General features: G+C 34.5%; 1 protein-coding gene and 4 pseudogenes across 2 annotated transcripts; 1 reads left to right on the plus strand and 4 right to left on the minus strand.

The window, feature by feature from the left end:
• Nucleotides 1–2,215: 2,215 nt before the first annotated feature.
• Nucleotides 2,216–5,878, minus strand: LOC120117797 (annotated as a pseudogene).
• A 2,369-nt stretch (nucleotides 5,879–8,247) lies between these two features.
• Nucleotides 8,248–8,775, plus strand: LOC120117637 (annotated as a pseudogene).
• Nucleotides 8,776–8,891: 116 nt separating this feature from the next.
• Nucleotides 8,892–11,410, minus strand: LOC120117540 (annotated as a pseudogene).
• A 2,426-nt stretch (nucleotides 11,411–13,836) lies between these two features.
• LOC120117640 (protein ELF4-LIKE 4-like) lies at nucleotides 13,837–15,191 on the minus strand. Of its 2 annotated transcripts, none has more exons than XM_039137884.1 (2): nucleotides 14,988–15,191; nucleotides 13,837–14,334 (listed from the first exon to the last, which is right to left on the minus strand). In XM_039137884.1, exon 2 carries the CDS (start codon nucleotides 14,313–14,315, stop codon nucleotides 13,959–13,961), a length of 357 nt encoding a protein of 118 aa, XP_038993815.1. In that variant the 5' UTR covers nucleotides 14,316–14,334; nucleotides 14,988–15,191; the 3' UTR covers nucleotides 13,837–13,958. The 2 variants fall into 2 exon arrangements, with proteins under 2 accessions (XP_038993815.1, XP_038993814.1); XM_039137883.1 differs by lacking the exon at nucleotides 14,988–15,191 and adding an exon at nucleotides 14,828–14,943.
• A 3,186-nt stretch (nucleotides 15,192–18,377) lies between these two features.
• Nucleotides 18,378–20,338, minus strand: LOC120117642 (annotated as a pseudogene).
• Nucleotides 20,339–20,549: the final 211 nt, after the last annotated feature.

Raw genomic sequence — 20,549 nt, forward strand, 5'->3', positions numbered from 1 at the left:
GGGGATAAAAGCATGGTGCCTTGCGGATATGTGTGAGAAATTGTTATCTCGGATCCAGTCTTAGAGCGTTAAATTGTTGTCTCATGGAGGTAGGAGGTGTTTTGAAGTCTATTCTTCAAGCCATTCTAGTTTACACAATGAATTGTTTTTGTTACCTAGTAGTTTGTGTGATAAATTGAAAAGTGTGATGGCAAAATTATGGTGGCAGAAGTCAATTAATAAAGGTGGAATTCATTGGTGTTTGGGAGGCTTTATGCTCGTTGAAATAATGGTGGTCTTGGCTTCTGAAATATGAGGAAGTTTAATATAACTCTTCTTGCTAAACAGGGTTGGAGGCTTATTGTGTATCTTGATTCATTGGTCAATCGTTTGTTAAGGGCAAAATATTTTTAAGGATATAATTTTTTAAATGCTCACTTGGGTAAATCCTTCGTATGCTTGAAGAAGTATTTGGTGTGCCTGAGACCTTTTGGAGAAATGATTGAGATAGGGTTATATCTGGTGTATCTATCTCGACGTGGAATGAGTTTTGGCTCCCTTATGAGTCCCCACTCTGGTTCAATCAAACCATGTAGATTCGGTTAATTGGGTCTCTAACCTCATCTTAGAGGAGCCGATAGAGTGGAATGAACCCCTTATTAATTCAATTTTTATGGAAACTGAAGCTCGGATCATTTTGCACATTCCTCTCTTGAAGTTTAAACAGGATGATTTTCGGGTCTGAAGTGGTGAACGATCAGGTATTTTCAGTGTGAGAAGCGACTATAGAATGTTACCAATTATTGAGGTCCCCAGCTACAAAGGATTTATATAAGCATATTTGGGATGGTCAATGTCAACAGAAAATCAAACTGCAAAATTGGAAGATTACTCATAATTTTGTACCAATGAAACATGTTCTCTTTGCTCGACGTCTCCTTCAAGATCCCATATTGTCCCATTATCCAGGATATGTAGAATCGATTGTGGCATGTGGTGAGAGACTGTCGCTTAGCTAGTCTCCTTGGCCTATGCTCAGTTTTAGTTGGTTGCTGAAGGTTAAATAATTAGATTTCAATGATTGGTTACATTGGTTATTTACTAATAATCATTCTGCTAAGTATGCTATGATTCTAGATGTTACATGGGCCTTATGTTTCTTCAGGAATAAACTCATACACGATAAGAAGAACAAGACAATGGAATAATCTTTTACCTTTGTTAAATCTCAGTTTTCGGACTTGGTGGAGACTACTCTCCAGCCCTATGCTTTGGTTAGGTCCCAACTGGTGCGTTGGTCTCCTTCTGATCGGGGATTTGTCAAAGTGAACGTTGACGCTCGATTTATACATACAGAAAAACTTTCTAGGTCAGGGGTTCTAATTCAAAATGGTCAAGGACTAATTATGGGTGCATGCTGAAGAAAAGCAGAACGGATTACATCGGTGTTTACTGCAGAAGCGATGGCCGTAGAAGGAGACGCAAGAACAATGATCCAAAAACTAAATGAGGAAACGATTGACTTCTCTGAAATCGGGGCTTTCATTTGGGATGCTCGGTCCCATGCAAAGGCTTTTCGCTCTTGTTCTTTTAGGTTCACTCCAAGGGATGGTAATAAGGCGACTCAGCTCCTTGCCTCGGAGTCCTCAGTGGGATTTTTTGATTTCTTTTGGGTCGAGGACGCTCCTCTTTCGGTGGTTCTTCAATTGGCTATGGACAAAAGGTGGTTGGATCCCCCGTAGCTAGTTTCTGTTCAGTGTTAGAGTTGTCCAGTCTTTGGTTCTATCTACTGGTTTGATCTACCTGCAATCTACTCCATTTTTTTCATCTGTCTTGTTGCACGGGAAGTGATTGGCCGATGTTTCTTCTTATTTATTGTTGTTTTTTAGCTTCATTATTCCTTGCTGTTTTTTAGGACAGTTAATGCACTTTAACTGGCTGTTCCATTTCCAAGACGTTATGTTTTCGTTGTTATCCTATTTAATTAATAAACCCGATGGTCCTTTTAATAAAAAAAAAACGAGTTTATATATATCTAGAAGCAATCATTATAATATAATTTAAATAAAATGGTACAATAAATCCCAGACCTGATTAGTAAATAACACTTCATAACAAGTAAGAACCACAAGTGAAGATCATTGAAATAAAATTCCAAGCCAAACTCTTTTGAACAACGTTGTTATTCTAGTATTGTGAAATCATCAACGCATAAAACATGGAAAAGATTACATTTTTAACACAACATGCATGAAAGATAAAGCCAAGGATGAGTTGCCGGTCTCCGTTGCCCCTTTTCAGAGGACAACTGAAGTACCGTGTCTTGTTCCATCGCACATACTGCCCACACCAGGAGGTACGTCGGAGAACCTATGTTCCGGCAGATGGCATCAACGCAAAACATGGAAAAGATTACATTTTTAACACAACATGCATGAAAGATAAAGCCAAGGATGAGTTGCCGGTCTCGTTGCCCCTTTTCAGAGGAAACTGAAGTACCGTGTCTTGTTCCATCGCACATACTGCCCACCACAGGAGGTACGTCGGAGAACCTATGTTCCGGCAGATGGAAATTGCCATTATGGTGGGAAGCACTTGAGATGTCTGAGCAGCTTGTACTTGAACCTTTGTATTCCGCCTTGAGTTCTGTTCTACTATTCTTTCCATTCGTGCAGTTAACATCAGACTGTTGGAGCTTCTTTTTGCTGAGAAAACGTCCGCCCGATCCCCTAACCCTATTCAGTGCATGAAGATGTCGAGATTCATGAAGGTATGGCTGCATTTAGTTCGAACTATACAAGATCAGCGGCTATACAGTCCATGAGAAACACAGTAACGTCACCAAGACAGTCATATAAGCAAATAAACAATAACTTGCTATACATGTTATCAACATAAATAGGTACATAATACTATTGCTGATGCACACATATCCCTTTGGTTGCAGACATTGCATAAGTAGGTAATGTTATGCCACGAATGTAGCACTGGGAATTCAGGCAGATGTCAAACAGAAATCAATATACCTTTCGATCTTTAATGAGTTTGTTTTGTGCCTCGAGCTTTGCACGATATTGCCTCCTCCGAGAATACCATATTGCTTTGGATTGACATAAATGGGTTCATCTTCTGCAAGTTCGAGAGGCAGCGGAATTCGAGCTGGAGCACTTCCTCCCAAGTGGGCCTGAATCCGATCAAATTTTAATCAAGGTTACAGTTCCCAAGAAAGAAGGTTACATCATAATACAGTAAACAAGGTGAAACCTTGATCGATCATAGAGGGTACGGCCTAAAGTACATTAACTATCCACCACCTGAATCAAAGGCTTTGATTGTAGAACCGGACCATGGGATTCGACTTTCGAACCTATTTTAGTTATGTGATTGTAGTCCAGGATTGATTCTAAACTACATTGGTTGTAAGGGCGAGCCTAAAGTCAGTCCGAGAAGGTTGTGGGTCAATCCATGGACCAAAACCTTTAGAATCGACCCTGGGTGATAGACAGTTATAGACTTATAGTCTCGGGATCCCCTAACCCGAACCATGCTCACTCCTATCTTTCATGAATAAAGTGTGGTTACTTACGAAAGCCTGTGGCCCGTATGGAGTAAATATCCCACCTATGTAAGTATCAGCATATACATATGCATTTTGAGCGTAAGCCTGAAACAGGACGAGAAATATAGTTTAGATTGAAGACAATAATAACTTAGTCATTACTGCTAAACATACCATTGAATGGTTATAACTTGGAAGAGAAGGGTTGAGTAAAGTGCTCGGATTATTAACCAAGAAAACTGGCTTCACTTGACCCTCAGTGTCTTTCCCACAACTTCCATCCTGACCTGATGCACGATAACACGATTAAGATATCAGACAAATATCGTTAACCTGTTAAGCTCGACAACACAAGCTTCACTCTTCAGTAAATAATGTAGCAATCCACTTCAGCTCGTTCAAAAGCTAAAGCAAAGCACATCAATGCATCAAGAGTGATGGGAGAAATAAATTTAACAAATGACATCAACAACATTTGTAACAAACAAAACACGATATGAGATTCCTAAAAAAGCACACTTCCAGAAGAACTGATACCGGATTGTGAAGGATTGCATTGAGATTTGGTTGCTCCTATGACACCGACTTCACAAGGAGCTTTATCGATTGCTTGAACCGATCTCGATTCCTGGTCAGGTAATTGAAGATCTAAATGCTTCACATGATGATAAAGTTGGGACTGTGTTTCCACTTTCAAGCTTATATTCTGGGGCAAAGACTCTGCAATTCGCTGTTCGTTCGAACTCCAACACGGTGGGGAAACAGATAAATGGGATAGGGAACCAACAGAACTCTCATCAAAAGTTTCTCCGGCAAGTTTTGGACCCGAATCGCCATCTAATTCATCAATAGTCTTGTTGTAAAAACACAGATGATCCTTATCAACAAACAAATTCTTCTCTTCTCAAGATTAACTCCTACAAGGGAAGGGGGGGAAAGGATATAGTGAGCAGTGAATGCTTAAGTTCTAATTAAAAGTATAATGTAAGCAACAAAATTTTTAATCATCAAACTGAACAATTGAACTTAAGGTCAAGACATCCGAGCTAATGTGGAAAGCAAAAGAACTAGTAAGATTCTAGAGTAGACTGATGCTCCGAGCAATCCAAGTCGTCCGAAAGATAACATGTTTCGAAATCGAATGTAAAATGCATAAGGAGATTTTGATAAACTGACTCTAACCTTGTCATACAGCATGAACCAAAATCACAAGCTAGATTTTCAAAATTTGACTACTTAATTAACATTTGATTGAAACACATACAAGAACAACAACGACAAAAGATGGTTGATAGAATGTTCCCTCCGTTTGCAACCGTATTTTCCAAAATCGTCAAAATTAAGCGGCGAAAACCGATGATCCCGTACATATTATAAGATCAATCGAGCAATTCAAAAATATATAACTAAACATAATCATCATCTATAAGAGAAAATAGTTCCCATCACTGCAGATAAAAGGATATACAGTCTAAATCTAAAGTTTATACTGCATATCCACCAAAGAACCAGAAAAGGGTTGATGATAATTTCCCATGAATCTAATGATATCTAGGACAAAACCCTAGGGCCTAGACATCATTGGAGAGGGGAGCAAAGTTACATTTCAAATATATAAAAACCAGTAACCATAGCAGATTTGAGAGCTGCAGAGGGACAAATTACAGACGAAACATATATCAAAAAGAAAAAGAAAAAAAACAGTGTTGTATTGATCAGTAATATGAAGAAGGGAAGTTGTACGGACAAGTCACGAATGTACGGACAAGATAATGGTTGAAGGATATGAAACTCCCCACAACAACAACTGAAATTAAAGAACTTGTTTCGATCAAAAAAGAAAGAAATAACTTATATCTTGATAAAGTAAAGAAAAATATAATGCGCCAAAAAAAACCAAAACTGTAAAAAAAAATTGAAAAAGACGAGAGCATGAACATAAACATCGGTGGCAAACCACTATACCAAGAACAACAACTTCATCATCATCACCACCATCACCAACAATACATTTCAATGGAAAAAAAATAAACAATAAAGTAAAAACAAAACCCAATTATAAGTGCATAGATATAAAAAAAGAAAGGAAAAAGGAAAAGAATCAAAAAAAGAGAGGAGATGAAAGGAGGGAAAGACATCAAAATAATAAAGGAAAAGTAGTATAGAGGGTTAAATGAAACATATAGGATAAGGTTGTATCAAATTAAACAAAAAGATAGTGAGTGAAAATTAACCTATGGGATCTGATGAAGCATTGAAGAAGAAGCAAAGAATTGTTCTTTTGTTGGGAAGAACTTAGGCATGTCTCCTCTCTTGAAGCTCTCCCACCATTTCTCTCTCTTTAAAGACCTTTTTTTTAATACTAACCCATTTTTAATTTTTATTTTACCATACCTCCTTAAATTCTGTCCATTGGTCTTCAAAGTTTAAAATATTTTATTTAAATCCTTATTATCAACTTAGATATTAAATGTCAACTTAAGTTTTATGTGTAAAATATTTAAAGTTGATGGATTACATTATATATACATAAATAATATTAATAGACAATTAAAATCTAATATCGAAAAGATTTAGTAAGATTTTTCTACAAATTGTATTCAAATTATCTATATAATAAGTATTATCGAAGGGGCTGTTTGTTTACTTCAGAATGATTAAGCGTTGAATGATTCAAATGTTGAATGATTCAGAGACTCTGTATGAATTAGCTCTGAATGTGACATGTTGTTTGATAATGGCTCTGAATCATTTAGAATGTTCTGTGCTGAATCATTCAACAATGTTTTGCTCAATCAGTCAACACTGAATCATTCAGAGGTGAGAAACAAAAACGCTGAATACTGAACGATTCAACATTTAGCTCTGAATGGTTCCATTCAGACCCAAACAAACAGCTCTGAAGTTAAACTTTGATTCACGTATTTTAATTATATTTTATGTGAATTTTAAATTGTCATTTAATATTTAAAATAATGACTATATTAATAAAATAATTTAGTTGATATTTAATGATACTTTATGGATTAGATTAAAAAAATTTAAAGCTGATAACAATTTATAATCCATGGACTAGTTTGAGAATATCTCATATAATTAATCTTATTTGATCATATAATTATTAATGTGTTTTTATTTTGTTCACTATATTATTTTAGTCATAAATAAAATAGTTTTATAAAAAAATTATAATATATATGATTTTTAATGATCAGAATAATGATACGGTAATAATGGATGACTAAATAGAAATTTATCCGTAAAAAATCTCCAATATCTAGCCATCGGCAACATTTTATTTCCCTTTTTAGTTATCATGTTCATTAATTATCCGTGTCCATGTCTTGTGGGGACCACGCTTATCCCTCCTTTGTTTTGTAGCTTTATTTTATTACAGCCCGCCGCCCTTCACTGTGTATATTTGAAGTCCACGTGCTAAGACGGATCTGTTGTTTCTGATTGGTTAGTGTAATTCACGCCCCAGATATGGGCCAGAAAGCTGATAATGGACATTGTAAACCGAATAATAAAAAACACATAATAATGTTGAATCCTCAAAGCCCCAAGTTCTGTTCTTTATATGAAGCCCATCAATTTGCTCCACTAGGCCTTTTCATACAACCCAAAGCTGAAAGATGAAAGCAATCATTTAACGTGCTTCTATCATGTTATATATAAAAAATAAGGTATAACAAAGACAATACGATTTTAATATAGAGATCTAAAGGACGGGGAGAAAAATAAAAATAAAATCTTCCATTGAATACATGCTTCATCTTCTAAAAAAATATATATATAGTAACTATTAATAATTTTCATATCTCTATTCGAACCTATACGTGATATTAATGAAAGCGTGAAGATTGGGAGAAGAAAGCTCACAAATGATTCTGAATGCATCGACAAACTGTCGCAAAGAATATCTAATTATACAAGATTGTCGACCTTTCTTGATCAATAAATGAGTCATGGTGAATACAACATAAAATGTCAATAACGATAGAAAAATCATACCATAAAAACAGAGAAAACAAACACTCTTAGAATATGCGATAAGAAAAAAATCAAAATAAAAAGAATATGTACTTAAATTTAAATAAAAATAAACAAAAATAAGAAAATAAGAAGAAACACAAAGGTGATAACACTAGACCACCATTTAAGACAGCATATGCTATGATCCTATTTTGAAAAATTATATTCATACAGAATGTTTGCGGATCCATGGTGGTATACTCCCATTAATTGTGCACAAAATTATTACTCTTTATGTTTATAATTTGTAAATGTCGAATCTCACTTAATGTAAACTTTTGAATTTTTTTGGTTGATTGTTTAGATATTTTTTAATTATTGATTTAAATTTTAAATTATAATTTTAATAAAATATCACCGTACTTTTTTCAAGGGTGAGTGAAAAAAATTTCAAGATTATATTTGTAGGTATGCTTCAGTGAACATTCTTCTGGATCCCTCACGCTTGGTCACTTGGTAGACCATTATTAGCCAATCATGAATGTGCTCACCCAAAATTTCAGCCTCAATGGGCATTGGACCAATAAGATAACCTCATCCATCAACTCCAACTTGAAAATCTGCCGCGTAGGACAAAGATAGAGTAGAAAGTGCCACGTGGTACCTGAAAATCTCCATTCTCCACCTCTCATTCTTCTCGATCCCACGCGTCTTCTCAGAAACACACATTTGCAAAGCAACCCATCTTTTATTTCGTACTAAAAAAGAAGGAAAAATTGTGTTTTTTTAATTCAAAGGGTGAAGTGAGCAGCAAAAGAAAAGATCAATGGCTTCCACTTCAGCTGTTTCGATGGCTCTACCCTTAACTCGAGCTAGCCAAAACAGGGCGGCGCCAAGCCACTTCCGGTGAAGCCATCGAGGGTAATGAACACTGTTACAAGACCCAATGGAAGGCTCCAAGTCAAGGCATCTTCCTCGCTCATGGAAAAGGCAGTTACTGGGTTTACAGCGGCTGCGATGACCACGTCGATGGTGATACCTGAGGTGGCCCAAGCGGCTGATGGAGTCACCCCATCTCAAAAGAACTTCTTGCTCAGCATAGCGGCTGGTGTTGTGTTTCTTGTCGCCATTATTGGTGCTGTAATCGGTGTGTCCAACTTCGACCCTGTCAAGCGGGGCTGAGCTGAAATGAATCTCTGGATGCTGTACATCCTTTTTATGTTATCTGTTTAATGTGTTCCACTAATAAACTTCTGATATTTGATTGAGACCCACTGAATTCTGAAATTTCTATAGTTCATCTCAAATTCAATTCAATAATTCTCAAGAATAACCAGAATTATAGCCACTGTACAACCACGTAAGGTCTCTCTACAAATATTTGATCTAAAAAACACTAGGAATCTGAATCATTAAAAGCAATTATGTGAACCGATAATGCCGAAGAAATGTAAACCAACTACGTTAAACCAGAGCTACTGCTCCTAAATCATTACTTTGCCTTCAGAATTGTTTTTTATTTGGGAATTTCTTTGTAGCCATATCTAGAAGGTACCTGCTTTCTGCAGTGTAGTTCACATTGTCAACCTTCACTACAGTGATTTTAACCCTCTGATCGTCACCATAGAGTTCCTCTTTGATTTTAAGCCCGAACAGGTATTGGTGAAAGAGCCTGCTGCGAATAATTTCATCAAATCAGGTATCATTCTGCAAATCGTATTTCAACAAATACATTTCCTTTGCCAAGCATCCCAAGATATCTTCGCCGGATTCCTGGAAAGTAGTTACCCAAGTCAGTCCTGTATGCTCTTGAATCAGGACCTGGAGAAGACCTGTAATCACATTCCTCAAATTCTTGGTTGCAACGGTCACAAAGCCATCTTTTATTACCAGATTGCGTCACTTTCTTACTGCACTGTCTATCTCCAATCATCAAAGGGCAGACTGTATAACAGAAATTATCTGTTTTAATGAAAACTACAGTTGCCTTGGCTGTGACTCAATCTGGCTTATCAGATCTCCCGAGACCTTCATTCTTGATCTGAGCCAAGGTTTACGTACCTCATTTTTGGATCCTCCAAGCATATTTCTTTAGAGATAGAGATAGAAGCGGTATTTCTTCCCCCAGTTTCAAACCAGTTTCTCAGGCCCTGAGCCTCTGGACCATCTGGTTCTATAAAGAGCTGTGTGGAAGAGATAGTGCCAATGGACTTTCCATTGAAATCATTGACCTTTCCAGCTTTAACTGCTAAAACAGGGGAAAACCCAGAATCAACCATCTCTTGCAGCTTTTGACCTTCCTTGTTGCAGAAATCACCCCAAAGAGTTACCTCAACACTCTTTCCAGATGCATCCTTCAAATTCAGAATTCGTCTTTGAGTTTCCATACCATTCTTCCTCAAAATAGGAACTGAAGGGTTTACAGATATCACAATACCGATAACATCAAGTATAGAATTGTTTTCAGAACTCTCAGTTTCACTGATAGGCCTGAAGGAGAACTGTTGTCTCGGAATAGAGAATTCTTCATCAGGGCAAGGCTCCACGGTTGAATTTAACTCCAAGATATCTCCCACTCGTTCTTCAAATGGTTGAAATTCTTTTGTGCAGGTTTCAAGCTACCCTTTGAATCAAGTAAACTTTACCGACTTCAATAACATTGTAGAAGCGGTCAACAACAGTGTTGAAGCAAGTCACGCGTATTTCTCCTCCGTCGGAGTCAAGGAGGTCAAAGGAAAAGACCTTCCCATCTCCCCTAGCATTGTTGTAGCGACGAAGATCCCCTTTTGCAGTCACTCGAGCCTTGATAGCCCAGCGTCCCTGATAAGGATTTAGATCGCAATGGGAATAATGCGTGCTGGTACCTCATTCTTCATTATTGAGCCCTGCATTTTGTAATTTGGGGGCGGCTGATATGCAGGTTGAATAGTCAGCCAGAAACTTTGGGCATTATTAACAGGGGCTTGAGCGCTATATATATATTGGTGGACCTCACAGAAGGCTCCAAGTTGTTATTAGGGATCGACTTGTTAGTTTCCGGTTCAGAACCTGTAATAACTTTTGGATTCCCGATAATTTCATACTCCGGAATTAAGTCTCCATATTGAGCACAACAATAATCCTACACAGAGAGAACAAATTGATATATCAAACACTTCTTAAATGAACATTTTTCCAACTCCAAATCAAAGAGCTGAGGATCGAGAGCAACAAACTTCTGCTAAGGTGTAGTCATTATAAGGCGTGGAAGGAAATAAACTGATCATTGTCCAAAACACCCAAAACATATAAAACGTTAATTAACTTCCTCCTTACTTTAACCAATACTGTGAATTTGAATAATCTTCTCCGTAATAGTCCTTTTAATTTGTTATTATCAGGGGAAAAAGCTTAACAATAGTTTATCCACTTAAAAGTTCCTTCAACTTCAAACACAAAGAATCAATTACAATTAAGAATTTGAAATTCTCTAATCATCAACCAAACATAAATAAATATCCAAGGCGTAACTTCGAATTTGTTTCTGAAGGTTCTCATAGTGAAATTTCAGAGCAATCGTATATCAAGATTCAAAGCATTCGGCTAACTCGGCAATTTGATAAGCTAATAAAAGATTAGAAAGATAAGAAATCCGCACCTCCGATTTTGAACAGTGCTACAAATGTAGCCTATCAACTGGATGATAGATCCTTTCTTGACTCGTCCGCTCCTGACTTTTTCATTGAGCTGAGTGGCGAGCATTGCGTGTTGAGTGGACTCGGAATCGGATAACAAAAATCGGTACCTCTCCTGAGAGTTCCCAATCAGCTTAATGTCCACCACCTGAACCAACCGCCTGGAGTTGACATCGCCATTGTTGATCATGGAAATCGCGTTGTGCGTGAGATTGACAGGCATCTTCGTCACTAAAATAGCTAGATCTACGTCCGTTTATACAAAAGAACCCTAACCACGTTGAAATAAAGCAAAACAAAAGAGCCTATAAAATATGAAGGAATTTTGAATGTTTTAATGGATATTAAAGAATACTGAGAAGAGAAGAGTGAGATTTTGAAATGAGAAAAGGGGGGGGGGATTCTTTAGTTTTTCCCTTCTTAGCGAGAGAAAATTTGGATTTGATTTTTTGAAACGAGAAATGGCACCAAAATTTCTATTTAGGAAACATTTACAGTTATTTCCCCCGTACTGGTGGCGCCTTGCCGCCTTCGGGATGATTCATTTGAATGAACTCGATGGTTCAGGGCTTTAAGACGGTTTTCATTCTAAACGCAGCGTTGTGGCTTTCCTTCTTTTACAGTATCAAAAAGTTTATAAAAGGGTCGAAGGGTGACTTTGGGCTCTTCGCTATGCTCAAATTTGATATTTGGTTCCTATACTTTAATTTTATATAATTTAATAATTTATTTTTATAATATCATTAGTTACCCTAAAAGTTTAATATTAGTATCAACAAATGTTGAACGTATTGACAAGGCACCGTACATTATCAAAGAGATGATGTATATTCGAATCTTAAAGATAACATTATTAAAAAAATAATTTTGAACTCCAAATATAAATCGTTAAATAAAAACGAATAATATCATAAATAATATTTTACTTAGAAAACCAACATTTTAATATCAATATTTTAATCTAAACATTTTAAGTTGTGCAGTGATATTATTAAAAATCAGAATCATATCAAGTTAAAATATAAAAATTAAATAATGAATTTCCTATAAAATTCATCAACTATAATTTAACCCAAGAATAAAAGTGATTATAATTGGATTCCTTTGAAAATGACTATCCATTACAAATTCTTGTCTCTTATAATTATGTTTAAATATATGCCAAATAACCTTTTACTATTACTTTAGTTTTTCATTTTACTTAAAGTTTATATTTGAAATTAATATTTGAATATAAATATAAAAAATATGTATTCATATTGTATACCTATCTATATCCAACTCACTATAATATTCTATGGCCTGTTCATACGAAAGCAAACTATAAAGTTTACGTTAACAAGTGGATGATTTATTAGATGGAGAGGAGCATATAAGAATGAGGTTGAATGGAAGAGAAACACGTCATTTGAAAAATAAAATGCCCAAAAAGAAAGTGATTTCTAGAAATCAATGATGCATTCATGTGAGTCCTTCTAAGCTTTATACCAAGATTAAGAAATTAATGCTGCCATCTAATGTAGGTCCATTGCTTCATCAACAAAGGCGTCTACTCAATCACACAAAATTGCTTAATTTGACTTCAACAAACTCATTAACACACATTTGATTACACAAAGAGACTAAAAGGTTTAAAAGAAAAACAACTCTATTATAAGAGAAGGGTTAAAGGGAAAAGAAGTTCACTTTTAACTCCAAAACAGCACCTTGTCCACTATAATGATTAATTAGGGATAGTTATTTGACCCAATTTTAATAAGTTTTGATTTGATCTGATTCAATAGAGTTAGTGTTTATAAAAAAAAATACGTTTAGGATTTGTGTTTGAGTCTAATTTTATAAAGGATGAAGTCAAATTAGGTTGAGTTTGGGTTTATAATGAAAAATACTTGATCGATATGGGATAACAATATATTTTTCTTCTATATCTTCAAGTATAATTGCTAAAATACCCCTATATATATATATCAATTAGTTATATATTTTACCGAATAAAAATAAAATTTTATATATATTTGTTTCAGGTCGGATTAGATTGGATGCATATTTTTACTTCAAAATTCATATTAGATTTCAGGTTGGATGAGACCTCCCTAAACTCGAGTCAAATCAAATTCAAATAAAGGAAGTATGCTTCTTAAATCGACTCAGGCTAGCCAAAATCGTATGTGACCCGACCTTTGGCCATCCATGCATGTAATGTTAAAACTGGGTTATACCATATATGTATATATGGATATGGAAGGCTATTTACACATGCCCATTGCCCATCATTGGTTCCAAATTATTCTTTTAAGTATAATAAAGGATGCTCAACTATGCTTAAAATTTAAGGATCAAAATGATGATTTGAGTGTTGTTTAGTCATCTCTAGTGTACTTTTACCCTGTTTTAAGCAATCAAAAGCTTATTATCTCATACTGAGATTCTGTTGCTGTGGTGTTGTGTGATTGGGAACCAAAAGATTATCCACAGCTGCTTTTAGTTTCTCCAAAAGCAAGTGAAGAGTGGTTTCTCAACAAAGGAGGAGTTTCAACAATGAAGACGTACTAGATCCCAGTGAAACAACAACCAAAGATTGACATTTATAACATTGAAAAAGTGTTTCAACACATGATTCTTCTCAATTAGATTCAAATCATACAGGGGAGTTACAATGCAATACAAGAAAATTTTTGCAGAATCATATCATCAGAGCAAAGCTGTGCAAGTTCATTGCCACAAAAGAAGGAAAAAAATAATTGCTTTGAACCAAAAAAACCCATATTTTTTCAAGCAGGCCTGTTTCGTTTGAGACCGGTTTTGCCATCCGATTTCACAGCGCCACTCGAATCGCCTTCGGACGATGCATCCATGGATTTGGTGAAAGAACTCGAAAGATCACCATAGAGATCAACCACTCTTCTTATGTTGTTGTTGAGCTCCCTAATTAAACCAACGTTTCTGGTCAGGTTGTCAGGCATCTTGGACTCATGGTTCTGGTTTATCTCATTGATCAACAGCCTATTCTGGTCCAATATATTCTGGACCTGCACAAAACTCTTTTGAAATGTCTGCACCACCTTGCTATCTATTTGACCACCACCTCCATTGCCGTGCCCTGAGAATGTATCACTGTCACCCTCCATTTTTAAATCAAAACCACCCCTGAAACCAGAAGAAGAAAAAAAGAACATAACAAAAGATGAGATAAATGTGATGCATAGTTATTTAAAGCTAAATCCAAGAGAAAAGACATGAGGCATTGGAATTGGAATTGTTTAAAAGGAAATCTGGGGAAGAAGAGACAAAGGTCTGCAGAAGGAATCATGGCCTCCTACATGGGTTCTACTTTTCACAAAAGGGGAATCATCAGTTTAACAAAACATGAAAATAATCCGTTTTTATTTAAATATTATTTTGATTGTTATTATTATTATTATATATTTATGATGAGATGTGAAGAAAAAGCAGATCCTATTTCCATAAAAGGGAACCTTTCTTTAATGTACTAAAAATAATAATATACCCACCTCAAGCACTGAGTTCCAAAGAAGGATCTCATTTCTCAAACACCAACAAAAATTAAAATCAGAAATATCAGTAAAAATCAAACTAAAGACGGAGAAAAAATTGCTTCAAATTCTGGGGGAAAAATTACCCAGATTGAAAACCCAGAAAAATACACTGTTTAAGCGAAGACAGAGTGATAGATAAAGAGAGATTGCATGCTATTTTTACATAATAAGATTATAATTGTTACAGTTAACTTTAACTTAGAAATCGCTCTCATTAATAAAAACACTTATTTATGTACTTACCTTGAAAATTTGAAGCATTATATTCTAGGAAAGACGCACACAAATTGAAAGGAGGAAGGCGAGGGATTATCGAGGAACGAAGGGAAAGATCGCCGATTAAATCAAATCTCTCAGGAACCAAACAAAGCAAATTTCTGAACTTATGAGAGAGAATTTTCAGAGAGAAATAACGGAAAGAGAGAGAAATTTGCAGATTTGACGCTCAGAGTTCGGACATATCTCTGTCTAAATATTTTAGTTTCATTAATTTTGATTATTAGTATGAATAAAAAATTATCAGAGAATATGATTATTGAAAATATTATTTTTTATGTTTGATTGATTTAGTATGAATGTAAGATTACCGTATTTGGTTAAATTGATAAAAAATTATTGGAATATATATTTTATCAAAAAAAATTTATTATATATTTATTTTTTTTATCAAGTTGAATTCTACTATAATATTAAAAAAAATTAAATTCATAAAATTTATATAATTTTTTTATAAAATTGAAAAGATAAATAGGTTTAATAAAAGGGTAAAATTTTATTTTAACCCCTGAACTTTATATAAAAGTTTAATTATAGATTTTTTTTGTAAATATAAAATAGTTTGTTGAAAACATTTTTGATATTTTGATATAACAAATTAAGTTAAATGAATTTTAAGATTTCACAAATTCGATTCAATTAACCGAATATCAAATTATTACTCTAAGTTTTTCAAGATCAATTTTAATCCTTACTAAATGTGTAAAATTGTGATTTGTACTTAAACTATTTTTGAAACAATTTTCACAAAGTATTTTGAACCAAAAACAAGCCTTAAATCAATTATTCAAAGGCATGCGCCGATGCATCAGTCCATGCATCGATGCATCGATGAATTAATTGAACATCGAATGCATTCCATGCACCGATGCACTCTCCATGCATCGATGCACTCTGAATATTTTCAAAACATCGAATGCATTTGATGCATCGATGCACAAGCCATGCATCGATGCACCAGGCTATTTTTCAAACATCGAATGCATTTCATGCATCGATGCACACTTGGTGCACCGATGCATCAAGTGTTCCAACTGTCAAAATATTTGAATTTTACACGAATGCACCGATGCATACTTGATCATGCATCGATGCATGAGACGCTCCACCTAGAAAAATTAATTGTTTTCACACTTAAACGGCTCTATTATCCCCACTAATTATTACCAACGTTCAGAATTGATTCAAGGGGTATTTAAACAAGTTCTGAAGCCCTTGATCAACAAGAAATCATAGAGAAACAAGAGAGAAAGCATCAAACACCAAGTTTGTGCAAATCAAGCCAATTTTCCTTTCAATATTCATTTTGCTTTCAAGAACACCATTTGTGCTCATTTGTAATTATCTTTGAGTGTTCTTTTCTTGTTCTAGAGTTGTGCAAACATCTTACCTTGTGAGGTTTTCTTGTAAGTTAGCAAATTTGTAATCTTCTCTTTGGGAAAAAGAGTGTTCTCAAGAGTTGGGGTATACTCTTGAGGGATTTTGTAAGGTTATCTTTTTGGCCTCAAAAGAAAGAACAAATGAGTGAATTTGTTGGAAAATCCTTAGTGTGGATAGCTAAGGTAGTGGACGTAGACTTTGTTTGAGAAAGTCGAACCACTGTAGATCGCTGTGCAATTACTTTCAATTTTTCTGCAAAAGCTTCCACGAAATTTTTAATTGCCAATTCACCCCCCTCTTGACCGATTCCGTCGATCGATTAACTCAACATAGTTTAAGTATAAATTTGTAATTTAACCTTCATAGAATTTTTATTATTCAACGCAGGTAATTTTGAAAAAAAAATTAAGTACATTTTAGTCTAAAACGCCGGTAATCCAACAATACCTAAGGGAAGTGGTAATCACATTACCGGTAATATACCTCAAAAAGTTAACTATCGGTAATAAAAGATTACCTGGAATAAGATTACCGGCCAACCAAACGGGAGAATGAGAATTGCATTACCCCGATAATCCTTTATGCCGTGAACCAAACGACCCCTAAGGATTTTTTCCATTTTAATTTTACCAAAATACAATTACATTTATAAATACAAAATTATAATTATAAATAATATAATTATCACAATACTAGATTGAATATTAAAATATATTTTTATATAGATTAAAATAAAATTGAATAAATTTAATATATAATAGATTTAAACTAAAATAAAAAAAATGAATCAAAATATATAAATATAACAAAATATTATGAATGAAAATATTACAAATATGAAAATATTTCGAGATATATATGTAAATGTAATAACATATTTATATAAAATGCTTTACATATATTGATTATATAATACGATACATAAACATAACTAAATTTATCTAAAACCCGTAAATAAATTCTTTTTAAATTGATTTATATAAATAATTAGAAACAGTTATGTAATATCATTTTAGTTTCTATACGAATAATATATGAATTATTTTGATGTATAAGCATATTTTGTTGGTATTAAATGAGTTGATTTTCGTGCGGATTCATTACTGGCCACGTGGCATATGAACAATGATGAGGTTGAAATCTAGGATGAAGGGCCCCACTACCCAAAGATATCTTAAACAAACTTTACAAATATTCATATTTGTTTGGTGGATTGAGATTTCGACGTTGATTAATTTTGGTGTTATTATTCGTATTTGTGAAGTAACACTTTGAATGTCATTTTCACCTTTTTATTACTATTACCCCTTAATTCATATGAGTTCGGTAATTAGTTTTTTACGTCATTATTTGATCGACAAGTTTCGGAATAATTTAATTTTAAAAACGAGATGAATAAAAATATATAAATATAAAATAAATTGACCAATCCAATAACTTATCTAAAAAAATATTAAGAAGTTTCGTAATAATTTATTTATGATGTTTTTTAATAATGTTTTTGAGTCTAATGAATACAATGTATAAATATAAAAGAAAATATCAATTCAACAACTTATCTAGCTTTTATCTAAAAAGATAGTATATTACGGTTAAACTAAAAATGGCAAAACTTTCGGGCATAATCGAACATAGAATATTTTTTTATCAGTACAAAATGATTATAGGATTGTATTTGTTTAAAAGAATTTCAAACAAATGATAATAAATATTCAAACTCGAGACCTTTAATGATGATAACCCTCTTGCTTAGTTTGTGCAACGTAGACTATATATATGCGTTACCAAAACTTAGATCGCACCAATATAAAACATAATTACATAAGCAGGGGTTTAAATATTTAATAAATAAATAAATATTATAGGCTCGTTTAAGTCCATTTAGTTTATTCTGATCCTTTCTACATATTCTACAAACCGAAGTGCAACTAATTAGGTTCAGAAGAACATGATGCTAAGAAAACATGGGTTAAACCCAACAGGCCAACACCATCTTCTTTTGTTTCTTAATCCAGTCATACAAGCAAGCATACATTTGATCATCTTAAACTCTCTCTGCATCACTCCAAAGCGGACAATCAATATCCTAGTTTCTTCCGGCTTGTACAGCTTGCACTGTTGCAATTAGTTGACCCGTGACATGAGCGTACTGGAAAGCCGTGTGTTGTAATGTATAGTGGTTTGCAAGTCCGTAATCTGAGAAGCTCGGTTCTATATGCATGAAATGACCCGGCAATGATCTTTTGGAGACAGCTTCTTGCCAAATATCAACAAACTCATTCATTATTTGCTTGAATTTCTCTAGTGAAGAAATCGGAAGATACTCCACCTGCAAAGGAACAAACAACTTTACTCGGAGCAAACTACAGTTGCTCAATAAGTTAAAGAACCAGGGTCATTCCCCTGCCGAACAGCTTAAAACATCTAACTAGGTAGTTAGGAATTTCAGAGAATAACCCCGGACAATTTAACCTCGAGACAGAGACAATAGGGCACCCAGTTCTGAACTGACTTAGATCAAAAGGAGTAAAAGACGAAAAACTAGGATCAAATGTCGAAGCAAAACACCTCCGGCTCCGGTTAACAGATTGCTATGAAACACCAAACCATAAACACTTGATATTACAAAAAGAACGAACTCGCAAACGTGCATTAATTTGCTCATTCCAATCCACAAATATCATAACCATCTCTATCCACTAGAAATTAGAATCTATTTTAGTGAAAAATCAACAATCGGCTTGTTTTCCAATCTCTGTGGCACTGCTCTAAGAGGGGGGGGGGGGGGAACAACTTTACCCATCACTAAAATCAAAATGATAAACAAAACTCACATAAATGAAAAGCTTTTAATCTACATTAGCATTCCGAGAGTGTTTTAAAGTATCCAACAAGTTATATAACACAATACCTACACTACTATTCCTCTAGTGACAGGTTGCTGTGAAATGCAAAATCATAAACACTTTTGACATTCAACAATTTGCACACGTGGTCGGATTAACAAATACCGAAACCCTATCTATCCACAAGAAATCAATACACGTTACAGTGAAGAAATCAAACATCAGCTTGTTTCCCAATGGTCTAAGAGAACAAATAACAACTTTATCCATCATTTAATCAAAATGATATGTAAAACCTGCTTGTAGCGAAAAATTAATCTACATTAGCATTCCAGTTGATGTTCTAAAGTATAAAACAAATAATACAGTACCTCCATTACTATTCCTCTCGAAATTTTCAGAATGCGAGGGCACAACTTTCCTACTCTATATTGAAAGTCGCCTAGTTGGTATTGAAACCCCTACGAGAGAACAATGATATCAGAAAACAACCCCATTGCTGCAAATCACAAATGATCCATAAAAGGAATGGAACAGAAAAGAGAAGTGAAGTGAAATTAAATACCTCGAAATTAAGGGCGACCCTGGATTTATAAGACTGCAATTTCTCCATTATTAACTGAATAGAAGAATCAGCTTCAAGCACAATCTTATTAACTCGAAGTATAAAATAGTACTTGTTTGGTTGTTCTGGAAGTGAGATCCCAATGAATTCACGCGGGAATTAGGCGGCTAATGCCTGAGCTGAAGAAAACGTAGTTCAAAGTCGATAAATCCAATTCGGAAACAAAGGGGGGGGGGGTGGAACGAAAGGAAAGAGAGTGCTACCTGACCTCGTAGCATTGGTTTGTAAAAAGTGACAGTAGCTTTCCAATGACCTTCTTTGACGCCATTCATGCTCTCGACGCATTGTGATACTTCGTTTAGAATTTGGCTGTTCAGTCAATCCTGCATTTGGCTGCCAATTGAAAACCCTAGGACAAAAGAAAAAGGAGCGAAAAATGAATTGAAAGGTAACAATTGTGGAAATCAATGAGGAGAGTTTCAAGTTTAGGCAAAGCTTTGTCGGACTATTTACCATTTAAGAGGCATCGTCTTTGGCTTCTTCGGGTCGCGATTGTAGCACCGACTAGTCGCCAGAAAATGTGACAGTGACGACCGAACCGAATTACTATTCTAAATTTTTTTAACCATTAATAGAACTAAATTATTTTTAAAAAATATTAATTAAACTGAATAAATTTTTATTAATTCGATTAATTAAAAAAATTAAATTTTTTTAATTTATATAAAAAATAAATAT

This window comes from Hibiscus syriacus, unplaced genomic scaffold (genome assembly GCF_006381635.1).
Source record: "Hibiscus syriacus cultivar Baekdansim isolate YM2019G1 unplaced genomic scaffold, ASM638163v2 tig00110321_pilon, whole genome shotgun sequence".
In the NCBI taxonomy this organism is placed as follows: Eukaryota; Viridiplantae; Streptophyta; class Magnoliopsida; order Malvales; family Malvaceae; genus Hibiscus; species Hibiscus syriacus.